The 17992-nt window shown below is 39.5% G+C and overlaps 2 protein-coding genes across 3 annotated transcripts; both read right to left on the bottom strand.

Annotated features, from left to right (window-relative positions):
- Window positions 1-3451: 3451 nt before the first annotated feature.
- Window positions 3452-6476, bottom strand: rgs1 (regulator of G protein signaling 1). Of its 2 annotated transcripts, none has more exons than XM_018677273.2 (4): window positions 5351-6476; window positions 4986-5065; window positions 4722-4888; window positions 3452-4500 (listed from the first exon to the last, which is right to left on the bottom strand). In XM_018677273.2, exons 1-4 carry the CDS (start codon window positions 5542-5544, stop codon window positions 4324-4326), a joined length of 618 nt encoding a protein of 205 aa, XP_018532789.2. In that variant the 5' UTR covers window positions 5545-6476; the 3' UTR covers window positions 3452-4323. The 2 variants fall into 2 exon arrangements, with proteins under 2 accessions (XP_018532789.2, XP_018532788.1); XM_018677272.2 differs by having other exon boundaries at window positions 4986-5070; window positions 5251-5482.
- A 3685-nt stretch (window positions 6477-10161) lies between these two features.
- Window positions 10162-15103, bottom strand: rgs18 (regulator of G protein signaling 18). Its single transcript, XM_018677270.2, has 5 exons — window positions 14846-15103; window positions 14248-14352; window positions 13967-14028; window positions 13247-13413; window positions 10162-11947 (listed from the first exon to the last, which is right to left on the bottom strand). Exons 1-5 carry the CDS (start codon window positions 14965-14967, stop codon window positions 11693-11695), a joined length of 711 nt encoding a protein of 236 aa, XP_018532786.1. The 5' UTR covers window positions 14968-15103; the 3' UTR covers window positions 10162-11692.
- Window positions 15104-17992: the final 2889 nt, after the last annotated feature.

The raw sequence follows: 17992 nt of genomic DNA on the forward strand, positions 1-17992 counted from the left end.
GATACTTATATCTTATTTGTTTTCTTACTGAGAGACAGATGAGAAGATTGATATCATTCTCATGTCTGTATGCAAATGATTAAGCCAAAGCCAGCAAGCAGTTAGCTTAGCCCACTCACTCTGTGGGCCACACTCTCGACTTGGTATTGTCATTTAAGGACAACTAACATGCAACTCTTGTCTTGTACTTATTTAGCCATCGCCAGCAACTTAGCCTCAGAAATTCAGTGCCACTCCAAAGCAAAGTTCAGTCTTACCTTGGGTCAATTCAAACCTTTTGCTAATGGTTTTTTACATAACTGTGATAATGTCTTTGTCTCCATGTTACAGCTTCTTGCCATTGTTTGATCTTAGACAGTGGAGGCAGACAGGAAGTATGAGGGGAAACAAAGAGGGGGATGACAACAAAGGTCACCCACCGGAACCAAACCAGGCACACTGTGGTTCCTTGGTATGCATCTTAGACCACCAAGCCGCCCCACTGTTTCCATTTTGTACTGAATATAAGCTTATAGACACAGAGGGGATAATGCCAGCTCTTTGTCATAGATAAGATACAGATTATTGTTATATTCATTTCCTGTTACTACGTTGAGAGGAAGTTTTGACAAACAACAAAAACTTTCAGGCGTAGTCTGGAAATTTGTTAAATTCCAGAGGAACATAATCAATCCTTAAGTTTCAGTTCTCTCATCATCTCTTTTATAAAGTTTATAAATGTGTGAGGTGTAGTTCCTCTGTTATTCTCTCTTGTTTTACTTCAGTCCCAGGCAGGGATGTAATGAAATACTGATCTGCACTTTCCATGTTTTGAGGAAATAGTTTTAGGTTAAGTTCTGTTTTTCTATGACTGATAATCTGTTTTACAGCTCAAGCTGTCCACATCATAATGTTATACAGTATCTTCTTTAGTAAAGCCAATACATATAAATCCAATTATTTTCTAATGTGAATTGAAGCCACAATATATTTTTTAAGAAAATTCTAGCATTACTGAATGTTTAAAAGCATAGTGCAAGTTCTTCACTTCCACACAAGTGATGCAGAGTGCCTGAATTCCCATATTTTCAGTCAACACGGGGCAATTTGTTATCCGGTCATGTCGAAAGCTGGTGTTTATAATAACATCCTCAGGTCTGAAGAGGGTTCAAAACAGTTGGCAAACCTGCTTTTTTCAGCTCATAAAATTTTCAAAGAGGAGTGTTCATTTCTACAAAAAAAAAACAAAAAAAAAACTGAACTTTCATAAATGCTTTCCATACATCTTGAGTAGACTAATTTACAATGATTCTCTTCACTTAGACAACAGTTAAATGTCACACACTTGGCTAACAACACTTGATATATGTAATAATATACAGCATGTTGGCATTGTGGAATCAGAGCTGTGGTGTGTAACACAGCGGCCTCGGTGTTGTTTAGTGTCCATTCCACCATCCCGGCGTCATCCCAGCATTTCCCTTTTACATGGTCTTCAATTTGGCTCTGTGACTGCCTCAGCTGCTGGCTTACAGGTGGGACAACAGTGCTTACCCCACTCTATCTTTGTACATTTTATACAAAATGGTGAGGCAAAATAACTCCCAGACTAGCTCTATGAGGTTTGGGCATTGAGCTAAATGCTAATGTTGACATGCTAATATGTGCACAATGGCAATCTTAAATTGCTGTGCAGGCATAATGTTTACCATGTTTAGCATCTTAGTTGAGAATCCACCCAACAGTTGAGACATTTCACTGAAAACCACAAATGGCATGTTATGGTAGGAGGAGAAGTTAGGGGATCACCAAAATCTTTGTACTTCGTCAGACAGACCACAAGAGACCATCTTTAGACTCATGCTGTTATAAACCAACCTGTGGAGATGAAGCCTGAAATGTCTGTTATGGTTCTTCAGAAAACTTATTTCTACAAGGTGTGTAGAAATGTTTGTCATCCGTTTTATACATTTTCTTTTCATTTTGTATCCTTTATTTTTACTTTATCCCAAGTCTAGTCTAGTTTTGTAGTGCAATGTGCACATACTGCAAGATTATTATGTAACAACAGCAGATGCAGGCGTGATGTTCACTGTGAATACCCACATCTATCGCAAGAGACTTTAAAGTCTCTATTAGCTGATTTCTGTTGTGAAATAGTTGAAAACCGGTGGCTGCTGAAAGGCAAGAAAAACAGAATTCATTGTGTACAATAACATATACACATTTGACAAGAAATGAAGAATGAATGAAGAACTTGAAGTTTGAAGTAAATACGTGGAATAAAACACGTAAAAAATGGAGAAGCTCAAATATATGTCTCGCTAGTGTCACCTCAATCAATACATCTTAGTAAAACAAAGACGTTTATGTCTGTTTATCAAGCTGCAACCTTGTTAGCTGCAGTCACATACATTTACATAAACACAAGACACACCCAAGTAAAGTGTTTAGGTGAAATGAATGAGTTTCTTTTGAACTTGGGGTTAGTACTGTTTTGTCGCTCAGTCTTTGCTCATGTTTTGCTCAACAGGAAATGTTTTGTGATAGAGCGCAGCTGTTGGTGGCTTGCTGCGGTGACAGAAACGGTTATCTCAGGCATTTTCTTTATCGGCTGCAACATATGTCTGTGAATTTCCTCCATCAACTGTTGTCACTCTGACAAGTCTGACTTTGCTCAGTGTCTGTCATTTTTGTGCCTTCTTCACTTCTCCTAAGCAATATCTCCTGCTGTTTTTCTGAGCCACGTGTTGCTCTGCTTCATAACTATGACTGCAAATTAAACATGGTTTGTCAACCACTTTTTTTTCTTTTTTACAGTACCCAACGAACTCAACCCTCCTCCCACAAAGAGGTGAATGCAACCAGAGCTGTCTACACTAGAGGAAGTTGTGGTGAGATGTCTGCACAACGCAGAGCAGCTTCTACCAAACATGTGAAACACCTCTTAAAATAAATCCCCCGCGCATTTAATGCCACCAACATAAACAGAACAAACTGTTCGTCTAACACCCAGAAGTCACATGAAGAAACCACGCTGTGCTTACTTCCACTTTCCAAACACTAATAACACATTAGACAATAAGCACAAGCTTAAGCTTATATGTGCAAAAGGGAGCATAGTATTTCATGCCTCATGTTCTGCTTATTTAAATCCAATATGCTCCATGACAGTTTACTCCTTTTTGTGCTTTTGCTAAAAGTAGTTTGGATAACCTGCTTTATTGTGCTCTCTATTGTATTTGCATGCCTTTTACACAGATGATTAGATTAATTCAACATGTCCAAACTAGGAAATAAAAAAAAACAAACTGATAAACTAGCCAATGCTATCTCATACTGTCTAAACCTCAGCATGACACAACCTACACTGATCCTCCTCTGAAGGGAGATTTACATGAAGTACAATGAGCTTAGTGAGAGAGGTTTTTCCACCTCATCAGACTCAAAGTTGTGACTTTTATCCTCTCAGATACTTTTTCAAGAATGAACGGTTTCGCCTGGCGCCACGAAACCAACTGACGTGCCACCAGAAACACGACCCCACCCTCCCACCTTCCTGCCCTCTGTCTGCCACCTGAGGCAATTTGATTCATAAAGTTCCTCTTTTTGCCGTGCTCAATGTACAAACTTCTTCTAAAATACACCACAATACAAGTTGCCTCAGAAAGACTTGGCTGTGAAGCGTTTGCTCTTCTTGGTTAGTTGTGAGTTCTTGTTTACTGAGATGTGATGTTGCTTGAAGGACTCTGTTGCCACCTGGTGTTTATGTGACCTGTGACCATATTACAGTGTACAGACAACTCCTTTCTGACAACAACAAAGGTGATTTGCATTGCATTCAAAAGGACCACACCCAGATGTCATTCAACTGAATATATTTAGTTTTTGTGTTTAAGATATTTCAAAAACTACAATGTAAATGGACAAGAAAACATTTGATAGAACACAGAACATGGAGACAGAAGTTTAGAAATACACTCACATATGTGAAAGCTGAATTTCTAAGAGCAAATTTTGATTTACATTTTCATAATCAATTAGATAAAGTGTTGATAATACTTTACAATAAAGGAATTCTTTTTAACTTAATGGGGTGGGGTTTATTTTTGCCTTAAGATAATTAAAGAGATAAAGTATAATACAAGCCCCAAATTCTCTTGAGCTGTAACTGTCTACTGAATCACACAGACTGAGGAAAAACTATTTCTGCTACACTTAGGATCTGGATTGTATGGCATAAACCTGTTATCCACACTGAAATCAAAGAAGTGCTACAGCAGATCAGAGTCGAAGAGAAGATTTCGCCAGCCTCCATCTGAGAGGCTGTCAGTTTTAAAACAGTCACCTTGAATCGTCTCTCCTCAGGAGTCCCTGATAGATGTCAGATTTTAGGAACCGCGGGTAGCAATCCCTGGCCATCAGACTGTAGATGAGCTTCTGCGCTGTATCAAACGAAGTCAGGGTTGGCTGGGAGATGTTTTTTGTTATATTTTCTCTGGTACTGCAATCTATGTTGATCTGGAATCAAAGAAAATTGCCCAGGGGCGTATTACAGAAGCTCTTTTCATCTTCGTTCACTAAAATGGTCTAAGGGGAAAACACCTTGAGTGCCTTGAAGTGAAGTTCTGTAGTTTTACCACAACAAAAGCCACAAAATTCACAGCTTTCAGATTATAATCAGTGACGGTCTTGAATTCCTAACATAATTGATTTTTTTTACTCAGCTTGCAGTCCTTTACCTGTCTGGGTGCTTCTGAATGGACAAACTCTGAGTAGATCCTGTTGGCAGATGAGATCATCTCTGGGACTGTCTTGATTTTTTTGTACTCTTCACAGGCGAGCCAAAACAGTATGTTCTCCTCACTGTACTCAGACTTCAGGAACTCCCGGAAAGCTATCTGTCCCGCTGGAAATCATAGATGCAAAAACATCACCAGTAAGCAGGTAGAAAGGGTATATATATTTATATATACATTTTTATGTATGTGTATAGAGACTCTCACCTTTACAGCTGAGGACTTTGTCCACAGACTCACTCCAAGTTTCAACATCCTCCAGTGGATCCTTGGGAAAGCAACACAATCTACCCTTGAAAAGAGCATCAAGATCTATCACTAGCCCAGTTATCTTTGAACTCCACAACACATACCTCTAAACCTGAGTGGCAAGCCAATTCATGAATCATTTAAGGTATGTAATGCATTGAGCATCCTCCAGTCACTACAAGCCCCCTTCAGAATAAAAGGCACAATGCAAAGTGAGACTTACAGTGAGAGAAAACCTCCTTGGTATTTTCCACATGGCTGCTGTAAGCTGTTGCCTGCTGAAAATGGTATAAGGCCCAATAATCAAATATGCAGTAACTCACTTTATCGCCATCTCCTCGTCTTCTACAAAGGGAGACAGAGATAAGATCCTGCCAGACTGAAGATGGGGTTGTGATTGTTTGGGAATGAGGTAGTCAAGTGACTGAACAAATCTAAATCCCCCCCCCCACAACATGGATGGAATATATGGAAATCTGTATGCAAAGTGTTGTGTTTGCTGGCAGAGACAGGGCATCCTTCCATGTCTGTCGCACCTCCAGGAACAGAGATCTCAGCTGTGATTTAAGATGACCTCACCTGTATTCTAAATCAGTGATCATCATTAACATGGATGTTATAATAACAAGGCAGCAGAGGACTAAGGGAATCTAATCAAGAAGATTCAAACCAAAGAACTTCAAAAGATCAAATTCTTCATCTCACCACTAAATGTAAACTACTGCATAATCCAGGTTTTATAGTTAGGGATATGGTAACAGAATGGGCTGCTGTGGTACAGTACTACGTGTCAAATTCATATAAGATTTAACTAAAGCAATAAACAGTGGTCAGGAAGCTCCGGGAAAGATCCTGACCATAAACAAATAGCCATAAACAAATTCACTATTAAGGAAGAGGCTTATCCTTCTACCATTTGCATATCTGCAATGTTCCTTATTCATTATGATGACAAAAACACCAACAAGATTTATTAATATGCCTCATACTACACCTTCAGTTGATCACTGATAGTTTAAACAGAGAGGCTGTGAATTTTGACAGAAATTTTCCATGTCCATAAATCAGTCAGTCAGTGAAATATGGATTGAGTAAAAGTCTGGAAAAATCTGCATTGCTCTAGTGAACTTGACTTGTCCTGGATTTATTTTTCAAGGGGAGGTGTGGTGATTTGATTTTAATCCCATTCAGATTGTGTGTATGAGTAAGTTTTCACCCCCACCCCAGTGATAATTACAGCTGCTGCACTGGTCTTCCTGTTATTTAAATCCTGTAGAGTCCCGTCCTTGAATTTTAAAGTGGATCTCTGAGTTTTTTTTGTGCTTTTTTTTCTTGGGCAATAGATCTTTTTTCTTGTCCTTCTACTTGTTTTCTTTTTTTTTTAACACTTTATGTGAAAATGGAGGTAATTTTTCTGTCTCATACACACAACATATTAACCACAACTTTTGGGAACCACTCCAATGACAGAAAAAAACATGCAGGTTAGATTAAAGTCATGAGAAAGGAGGAGCCCACAAAAGTTCATTAAATGGGCCGTTGTAATATAAACTGCAAAGCAGATGCTGAACAAGCCTCTTGGATGAGAGGTGAGCTGTCTATCCACAACCAAATCCAGTTGCCCTCAAGTCATCCCTTCTCATTTAGGTACTGTATTTGACTTGTCCTGTAATTACAAAGGAGGAAAGAGGAGATACATAGGACTGAGGTTTTATTTATTTACATATTTATTTTATTTCCCATCACTCATAATGTTAATCCAATCCCCTTTGGGACCGAAGAGGCCGCAGCCTTGCCAGCAGCTCTTTGAGGCTATCCTGAGGCAGGCAAACAGTGGTGCTCTAAATTAAATGCTAACACTGAATGAAAGCATTCTCACAACAATGCTAACATGCTGATGTTTAGCAGATGAAATGTTTACCATGCTTACCATCTTAATTTAGTGTGTTATTATGCTAACACTTGCTAATTAGAACTAGAAATGAAGTACAGCTGATTGGCTGCCATTAGTTAAGTTGTTTGGTCAATAAACAAGGTATCAGAGAAATTGATGGCGCCAGAGAAAAATTATTCTAATTCATTTTATGGACTTCACCAAAATCATTAGGATTCATCCTCAGTGGGCCATGAATGTTCAAAAATTTCTAAATCTCCTGGCATCCCATCTCAAAGTCAAGATAATTCCATCTGGGCCAAAGTGGCAGAGTAACAGACAGTGCTGCTGAAAACAATGATGTGTTGTGATGGAAATATTCCTTGTACACTTCAGCCTTGAGGGTAATTTTACACCAGCTACTCTATTACAGGAAATTTGAAAATTCTGAAAAATGAAAAACAGATGTTGGGTTAAGAATTTTTACACAGTGGTTTGGTTAACTACTGCTGGAGCTCAGTTAACAGCTAACAGTATAAATATAAAGTCTTATGTACTTTTCAATTTCCACAAATGGATGTTTACTTGTTTGATTTAATATTTACTTTGGTTTAAAACAGAATTTGTGTCACACTTTACCTCTCCACAGTATATTGTCTATAATGTTTATCAGAGCATTTACGTACTGTATGATTGCATATTCTTGTTATTAAAAATAGACAAACACAAATAGAGCTATCTTGCCACTGAGCTATGATCATGAGCTTGATTTGGAGAACTGTCCCTTGTTCCTTTGGGTCTGTTGGTGGTACAAAGGTCATGACACATAAAGAATTGTAATGCTTATATCATCATAAATATGTCCAGTGGATTTTAACCTGACCTGACCTTCCTGACCACTGCTGGAGATGTGATGAGGCCAAAACAAACCAAGAATGTAAATCACAGCAGGTGATGGAAAACACCCAGGCTGCCCCTATTTGCATGTGTGTAGATGCACCAAGTTGAGGAAATTTGCTTTTCAAAAAAGGCACAGCCAGGAACGATATGGGGACTACACGGAGGAGTGTGACCATTCCACAGTACAAGGTGTTTTATCTTGTTGTATTTTGGCTCTCCTGTGAGTGTTACCATCCAAGGACAAAAATTACTCCATACAACCCTAAAAAGGCTCTTTTTGTAAAAGAGCAGTGATTCATTTTCACACCTCTTCAATGACATGTCCCACTAGTGATACAGCAATTCACTGTGGCTCCATACCAAGTTGCACTTTATTCATCAAACACAGGGTGGCACTCCAGTCCTCTCCAGGCCTCCCATATTTCTACTATAGAATTCCCCCATGTGTCCACCTTTCTCTGTAATTGGTGACAGCATTGAATTTATCTGTTTCTCTTTGCTGCTGGCCCTGCTTGCTTTATTCATTTGGACATGAATGAGGTTCAGACCCTTCTCTTGCAGCTGTGCAAGTCCTGGGCTGCAGGGTGGAGGTCGTTGTAGAGTGAAGATGTAACCAAAAACCAATTTAAATTAGATTTTGAGCCCCTGAAACTGATTCAGTAAGCATGCATCCGATTTGATTAAACATTGTCTCATCTTTTTCTTTCAACTGGCATGGGATCCTTAAGTGACCTTGTTTTTTTTTTTTTTTTTTAAATTTACTTTCACCCTCTCAGTAGGTAAATTTTATCCAGCATTTGATGGTCTTTAAATAATACATCAAACCAAGAAAATAATGATTCAAAACCTCTGCTCAACCTTTCTGAAAAACACAATCAGAATCAGCTTGAGTTTTTCCTCCTTATTAACAAACTTCTTTTAAGAGCACATGTAACAGTGATTGTTTGTGGCATGCAGTTGAGGAAAATAGCAAGTCTCTGCGGGTCCAGTGCCTTCCTCATAGACAATGCCTTCAGCCTGCAGAGACTGTCCTTAAGAGTTATCTGCAGCCTCCAGAAACCTGCCACCTACTCATTGATGAACATGCAGCCACTTTCAGAATCGTGGGAGGTTGACCCTTAGCTATTCTACTGCATACATTTTTTTCAGTCTTTAAATATTCTCCAAACACTTCACTTCAAGTACAGTGTTTAGAATGGAAGGTACAAACTCTCACATTGAGACTGTCAGACTGAAAATGCCCTTTTGTTTGCTGTAGCAAACTGTCAATATCGTTGCAAGCCAACAGCACTGAGTTCAAACAGGTTTGTTAAAGGGAATAGTTCCATTCTATATATGAACCAGGGATTCAGCAGATCTGTAACTAAATTTGTCTCATATATAAACCCAGTTAAAAGCTTCTGAGATGGGACAAAGTGGTTCTAAAAATGTCAACCTGTGGTGTAAAAGCTTGACCAGAGCCCAAGGGTGCAAAACTACAGACTTTGGCTTCACTTGAAAATTCCTTTTAAAAACAAACCTTTGCTTGAGACAGTCCATGTAAAACTTGTTTTAAATTCCTCTTAGACTGGTATTCATCGTGTTTTACAAGCCTCATATCTTCAGGCAAACTGCTTTCTTACTCTTTTGTTTCCCTTCAGAGGTTCTACAATACATCTTTAACTTGTGGATGATTTCAGAGGCTTTCAGCGCACACTGAGTCACAAATTTAAATACCAAAGGGAGAGAAAAAAGAAATCTGCCAGCAAATTCTTAGCGGACAACACGTCTTAAGCTATGATGAATTTGGCAGGCCAGCTGAGCTTCTACCTTTGTTAATGCATCATTACGCTCTCCCCCCCTCCGTCTCTTCTTATTTGTGTAGACAGCAGGAACTGCAGCACACATGTGCCACTGTCGTCTGGATGGATGCATACTTAATGTGAACTGTGAGGTATTCCATGCAGGTTTTTGCAAAATGACAGTAACTTGGGCTGAGATGGACTTTAGCCCTGTGAAGGCAACTGCAGACCTGACATCTGTGTTAATGAGCTAAAGCAGCGCTGCATGTATGTACTGGGATGTGTTTTTTCGGCATATTCAGAAGTTGAACTTGGTGGGATTACTGACAGTTTCAAATTAATACTTATTTGTCTTGGTAAGATATATAGCTTGTGCATACATACACAGTTACATGAATAATTCTGTGCCAGAGTGGTGGGAGTTGATAAGGTCTATTAATTTTTCAGTGATTTGGAATAGGGAGCTACACACGATCACAATTTTCCCCACTAGTGTAATATGCACACATTATGGCTCCATTTGTCGTAGTTAGAAGCGGTCATTCAGACTAATTAATGACACTAAAGGCCTCATTAAAACTATTTTTGTAAGAAAGTGTTTATTTGAGTTACTCCACATATAATAGTATGTACATTTACAACAGCAAGGCAACACATATGATCATAATAATACATAAATTATATTAGATGGTAGCAATCTGAAAAATAGCAATCATAATTAATATGATGTAATATTAGTATTCAAATAAGACACATGCATTTTCTGTGTGTGAAAATGGGATACATTCTAATTAATAACAGAAATGAAAGATTTATATCCCTCATTAAAAAGTTTCAGCGCTTTGCAGTCACTATGGCTGCAGGCCTTCACTCCAAGTTAGTCTGGAGGGGATTGGACAGTGCGAGGGATAAAATCATAAAACCATTTTAATGAGATATGGTCAAATTAGCTTGTATGCCATATCGGCTGTATTAATGTTGTGTAAGGTGCTATTGCTAGATTGGAAGACAAAGCAATCAAAGTGTATCATGTCTGAAGTCAGAGTGGCCTCAGTGTGGCTGCCTGTACAGCTGGCTGGGTACTGTCAGTAGTATGGAGGCACTTCAGCTGAGATTCTGTCTCCAACCACCCCATTGTCATTCAAGTTTTGTAAAATTTGAGAAAATATAGAAATCATCAGGTTCAATCCAGAAGCAGTGCAGTGCCTCTGAGAGAGAGAATGGATCTTTGCTGCAGGTGCTGCAAAGTAATCTGGTGTCTTTGGCCACAGAGAACAGTCAGTTCTGATTGGCCGGAGGGTGCCCATTATTTTCAGATAACCACATGGTTGTGACGTAGTGGCCTAGTAACCTTTTTTAAATGTATTCTTGTAGCTGAGAGGCTAATGGTGTCAGCTGTTATTCGGCTGCGTAGTACAGTACTTAAAGAAAAAGTACAACATCTTAAATATGCTTATTCACATTCTTGCCACAAGCTAGATGAGAAGATAAATATCGCTCTTGTGTCTGTACGGTAGATATCAGTTAGCTTTGCTTTGTATAAACACTGGAAAAAGGCAGTAACAACAAGGAAGCTAAACTTCCTTAAATGTTGTCATATGTGTGGTTGTCAGGCAACCAGTGAAGACTCCAGGAAGTTAGTGTGTCTGGGTAATAAATAGCCCCTAACACCACAACATATCCTTTTTGCTTTTGCTTTTTGTACAGATTGAACAAAAAAAGATATATGTTAATAAGTGCCTGTTTCCAGTCTTTATGCTATGCTAAGCTAAGCTAGCCATCTGCTGTCTGTAGCTTCATATTTACACACCTGAGAGTGGTATCAATCCTCATGTTTGAGTTCAAGAAAGCAAATAAGTGCATTACCTAAAATGTCAAATTATTGAAATTATTATTAATTTTATATCACTGGCATGCTGCTGTGGTGCTCTGTAACTGGGATAGTCCACCCCTGTAGTTACAAAAAATAACACACTCCGCAGAAGCAAACCTGTGGATAATAAGCCCCCGCACCACTCATAATGTTTCAACAACTGCGCTGCAAATCATGGATTATCTCCTATATAGCGATCTGTTTCACAGAGGGAGCTACTACACCTGTGATGTTACAACTACCAGGCCGAGGGTTCAGTTGTGGCCTCGCCTCTCTCGTTGAATACACAGGAGCGTGACCTTCTGCGAAACATGGTGGCCCCGGGGCCTTTCCGCCTGGTCACACGCAGATAAATGTCAGAGTGCAGGAACCTGGGGTAGGAGTCCTTTTTCATCAGGCTGTAGACTTTCATCTGTGCAGCTTCAAAACAGCTCTTTGTGGGCTGTGCTATGTTCTTCTGGATGGCCATCTTGGTGTTGTAGTCAATGTTGACCTGAGTGAACAGAAAGTGGGACACACTGAAAAACCATGAACAACGACAAATCATCGACATACATTAACTTAAACTTAAAAGGAGGGATATATGTGACAATGGGGTGGGTGGTGATGGGATGGATGAAGGTCCTGGTAGATTTGTTTCTAACTGAGAAAATGTCAAGTAGTGGCGAGAAGGAAGGGGAAACCCCAAGATCCACAGTGAGTGAGCAGTATGAAACAGAGCCACTACCAAAATCAACAAACACATATTTCAATCCATTACACACAGAATCTTTTTCCACAAGGACATAAGCACCATTTGTGTCTTCAGGTTCATGTGAATCAAAGCTAGATTCTGTGTTATTCATGACTCTTCTCTTTGGGTGATAGATAAGACTGAGACTTATGGACACTGCCACAGGACCAGGTATTATTAATATGAAGAGATTCTCTGTTTTTGTTGGCACTGACTGAGTTTAAAGATCATTCAAACAATCACTGACACACATCATCTTCCTGGATATCATCACAAATAAAGATGTTAATTTTCTAGCTCCTACTTTTGTGAATGAGTTGTTTGTTTTAAAATACCGATTAAAATAATCATAATCATGCCAGTTATAGACTGTGAATCATCCTTAAACAACATTTTTTCTGGTGAGGTGTCTTACACAGTAATGACACAGCTCTGTTTAACCAGCATCACTGCAGTATCTCCCACCATCAATACTGGAGGTTACATTTATGTAAATGTATTTACTTGAATATCATCGCTGCTTTCATGTTACTGCAGCATGCCCCAACGAAACTATGTCATATTTACATGTACATTTATCTTCGACTGAAAGTGTGTGGGTGACGCTCTCTCCACCCCTGCAGAGGAATGTCAAAACCTCAGACCAGACACCAAACTCTTTTAACGGTCAGATCTGCTGCAGGCCCCCGACAGCACATCGGATGGCAGCCGCTAGAGGATAAAGCAACCGCAGCTGTCTTGCACAGAACCAACACGACCTGTTTTGCAGTGTTGCACGCACTAGATGCATGACCTCAGCCAGCTCCTGCTCCTAACGATTGTTCACAAAGGTCAACCCGCTGCAGGCTCGTGACTATGCAGAGCTTTAGAATTCGCCCACTGTTATTTTCATTACAGTGGCATAAATATTTCAAACCTCCAACGGCCCACAGTGACAGATAAGCGTAAAGAAAATGTTAAACCGCGGGGGTTATTTGAGCCTTTGCATCTCAACTTTATAGCCTATTTTGCAGCTTTACATCCATGCAGTTTATGATAAATAAACATGCCATGCCATACCTCTTTAGGGGCCTCCGATTCGATAAATACTGTATAAATATATTTGGCTTTGGACAGCAGCTTTGTCTCAGAATCAATGGTCTTGTATTCTTCGCAGGCCAACCAGAACTCGATGTTTTCCTCACTGAACTCTGTCCTGAGGAACTGAGAGAAGGTTTCTACACCATCTGATGTAAAGAAACAGAGACAGAGACACTCTGTTAGATAGTAAAACAAAGTAGACAGCTGTTAAAAAAACAAATCAGTAACTTTTCTGAGCATGTTGGGTAAATGAGGCTCATATTCGATTATAGCAGGATGTGTTATGGAGGTGTGGGCTCAATAAAATGTGTCTACTGTGTGAAGAATTTAATTATATAATAATAAGCAATAGCTTTAATATACCAAAACAATGTTATTATCTTCATTACATTGCATTAACTGTATTAATATTTCCCAAATGAGCACATACAATGGTCTGCAGTGTTTCAATGTGGCACTAAAGTGCAACTTCTGTGATTATGAGGAAGTTGAACAGTTTCTGTATTACTATCTGTGCTAACAAGCAGTAAAAGATGTAATGAAACTCTTGCTGCCTCTCTCCATTAACTATTTATTGCCTCTAGCACTTCTAGACAGGTTTACAATTCAAATGGAGCAAACTGTTTGACAGCAGGCAAAACTGTTTTGGGCAGCGATTCGACACAACGTTCTTGAGAAGTTTGGGGGCATTAATCTGACCTGAGTGCTTTAGCAGTTCTTCAAAGGAGTCACTCCATTGCAAAGCTGCCTCTGGTGAGATGCTGCAGAGAGAGAGAGAAAAAAAAAACAGAGATGCGGTCAGCTCTTTCCTAATGATGCAGCAAAAAATTGTTTAGGATTCTCGTGAGATGTCTAGATGCCATGTTTCTATAAGTGTGCAATGAGTCATGGTGGATGCTGGAAACAGAGGTTAAAAAAATGAACAATACTTGTCCCCAAACAATATTGGCTGTATATGAAATTAATGGATTTTGCCTCACTTGCTGGATGCCGTATTTGTCTTTTTATGGGGACTGACGTTTTCATGGGAGCCTGACTTGGTGAGAAAAAGGCTTAGTCGGCTCTTCCTCTCCTTGTCTTTCTGTCTGCAAACAACAGAGAAAATACATCAAGTTCCACAAACTGTCTGTAAGTGCAGCTGTGGTATGATTCACCAAATCAGCAACTTATCAGACAATTACTCCTCACAGACACAGCTCTAAAGTGGCTTACATGACATGCCATAAATTACATCTCTGTGCCACAAAATGCACGTGTTGAAACAAAAAGCGAGAACAGAGTCATCATGGAGGACGGCAGCTTTTAAAACACCTTACACAGAGTAGTAGCTTTCAGTCACGCTAAGGCAAGGTACAATATAGAAACATTACATATCTGTTATGACAGTGCTGCTGCTCTTGAGTAAAATAAGACTTCTCTATACAGAAGAAACTGTTACTTAATCTCCTCTCTCATGGTTTAAGTTACAGTCCTCAGTTTTCTGACATTAACAGTAACATTATCAAAGCACAACATGAAATTACTCATTCCCAAATAAAAAAAAATCTGTTTGAAAATAACTGAGGTTTGCACACCAACCTGCTAGAATCGTCCTTCATCTTTGGTGCCTGCAAGTCTTCTGGACCAAGCATTTTGAAATATGCTTCCTCCTTTGGGGCCATGTAGTTGAATTGAGGAAATAGAAAAAGAAGTGTCTCCATGCTGTTCTGTCTGTATCTGGCGTGTGAGGCGGCAGGCCACAAATAGCTCTCTGAAATTTTTAACCCATCACTCGATGAACCACCTCGTCTTTTATAAACCTAGCTCGCATTTCATTTCCCATACCTTTTTGCTCTACTTCCTGTAATGTTGTAACTGCTTACTGCTAACAGCTTCATCAGTGCAGAAACCCCCCCTGGGTTCAGCATCCTGTCAAGTGTTTTACTTAGAAATTTAGAAAAAGGCAGCTGATTTACGCTCATTCACAGAGAAGGTTTTTTGGGTTGTTTGTTTTTGCTTGAGGTAACATTCTACATTCAACATTCTTGATGATTAGGACACAGTTTTTAACATTTTTGTAGATTCTGCAGTGTTTATACTCTCTCACTGATGCCATGTGATTACGTGGCTGACAAATGACTCACATCAAGATTGTTGATAAATGTCCTCTTTAAGCTTGAGATCCTCTGCACTATAAGAGAGGTCAGGCTTATTCTGCAATTCCACTTGCACCACCAGCAAGGCCAGACACTGCAGAAGGCTGAAGGAACTAAATGTAATGAATAATAAAATGTGTCTACGCAGTGTCTGGGCTTAGCTCTTTCCAGAACATCAGGGCCTTAATGGAGAAAGACAAACTCACTGTGACACAATGGAGGGCAACAGGGAATAGGTGCGTTCTGGGGCAGATGGAGACAAATGTGATGTCCCTGTTAGAGAGAGGCTGTCTTTAAAAATACTACCAGTGTCTTTGAATGTGTGTTGCTTATTGTTACATCACTTGGATGTTCGACCTTCACCGTACACAGTGATATACTGTATGTGCAGAGTATGATACTGTTTTGTCTGTGCTCACCTTAGATCTGAGTTTAACACATGTATGTACAGTACATGCGTGACCTTGTAACATCCCAACTGGTTTGAAAGACAATCACCGTCCAATAGGCAACCTGCACAAGTGTGATGTGGAAACTTGAAGGCTTGTGCTAAATGTGGACTGAAACAAACATCCATGCAGGACTAAAGACCACATCAGATGGAATACATATTACCAAATCAATTTTTTGGCAGTTAGGAATCATGACTGACCGACTTAATTTGGCCCCAAAAAAATACCACCTGTGGACGTACTCAGAATCCTAAAACTCATACACACACATCCAATTTCAGATGTCTTTGGTTCTGGGAATTATAATTCGTTTTTCAAAGTCTGCAGCTTAAATCATTTTGTTTTTAAATTCTGGGTCATTTACAGGTGAATTCAGCAACTTCTGCAACACATTTTCTTCTCACCTGTATAACGTGGAAGCATTTTAAATTTGCTACTGCTATGATCCATACATCTGACAGGCCTGTTCTCCATGGCAAACATGGCTGAGGCTCCTGGGTTTTATGGTATTTTGACCTGTCCGCAATGTTAAAATAATAAACAAAATGTGATTTTTCACACCTATCTATATCACAGAGACTAGAGGTGGCAGAGGGGTGGAGTGGAGACTAACTGGAAGTGAACAAATGTGCATTGTGTTGCTTTGTTTTTGTGTTCATTGTGAACACAAAAGCAAATTTTAGAAAAAATGTCAAATCCCCCTTGAGAGCACATGAATTATGGAGAGAATCAGTTTCTTGGTAAGTTATATGATCTCCGCAAACACATGGTTAGTGCATACGTTGCTAGCTAGCTGCTAGTTGGAGCTAGCAACCAGCTTGACAAGTACTCAAATGGCCAAAGTCACACAAATGGTGCAAGGTGAAAACTCTCTTTACTTGTCATAGTCCTGTGTAACTCCAGGCTATATGAAAGCCCTTCTCTATCCTCGCATTAAAAAACAAAACCCATTGATTAAAAGAGACAAATTCTGTCCTGCAAATGCATGTACTCAGCTACAGCCCAGTGGTCCGATAAACTGAAGCTGCAGTATCCTTTCCCTTCAGGTAAACAGCGTATTGCTGAATCACTGAAACCAAATTAAATAGCAGCCATTTAGCTTCGCTGTATGTATTTGCCTCTTGTCAACATACCAGATGAGAGAACCAGAAAAATCAATACACACACAGAGCCAAGAAGGTGCTCACGCCAGCTGGACACAAAAGATTAGGATTGTTTTATTTGATCATTTTGAAATAATACTCCCATTTACAGTTTTAATTATGTAACAATTTCACCAGCACCAGGTCTTATGGTTGGTTTCCCATACAATGAGATGGTACTTTTAGCAAAGAGTGAAGAAAAAACAGATAGCACTGTTCTTCCACATTTACTGCCAGTGGAGAAGTTTGTGATAAAGCAATTTAGCTCAGGGATAACCAGGTTGTTACTGAACTAAGCAATGAATATTTCCTGCTCATGATCATCACACTAATAAGAAATCACATGATGTCTGGTTGATACATGGTGGTTAATTTCTTACGGTTCCCATATGACTGCATCAGTAAACAAAACTGTACATCTGTGGGTAGAGATAATATACTAATAGATCTTTATGAGAGTCTTTTAGACGTTGTTTGGTGAAAGGGGAAGTGATGGAGTTGAAACTGCTGACATGGGTGAAGGGGGAAGGAGGGGTGTTGTTACTTCCTGTTTGAAAACATCTGGTCTAGTCCGCCTGGTATGTTTGCACATTTTGTCATTAGGTGAAAACAGAGTCAAAGTCAGATGAGGAAAAGAAGTGTCAGAGAATTACAGACTCTGTGTAACCAGCAGGATAGCACACAAACACCCACCCACCTGCACACAACACACCCACACACACCCACATACACCCACCCACACACACACACACACACACACACACACGCACACACACACACACACACACACACACACATGCATGCACACATACAAAGCCACAAACACAAACGCAGAAACAAAGCGAAGGTGTGAATTTTCTTGAAAATGTACATAATTTGCATTATTCCCTTTGTGTTCGTACATTCAAATGCCTAACGAACAATATGCCTCAGTGGGATTTGCTTTCATCTAAAAATGGGACACTGCAAGTGCGATGAATAGGAAGACATTTGGGT

This window comes from Lates calcarifer, linkage group LG4 (genome assembly GCF_001640805.2).
Source record: "Lates calcarifer isolate ASB-BC8 linkage group LG4, TLL_Latcal_v3, whole genome shotgun sequence".
NCBI classification, from domain to species: domain Eukaryota; kingdom Metazoa; phylum Chordata; class Actinopteri; family Centropomidae; genus Lates; species Lates calcarifer.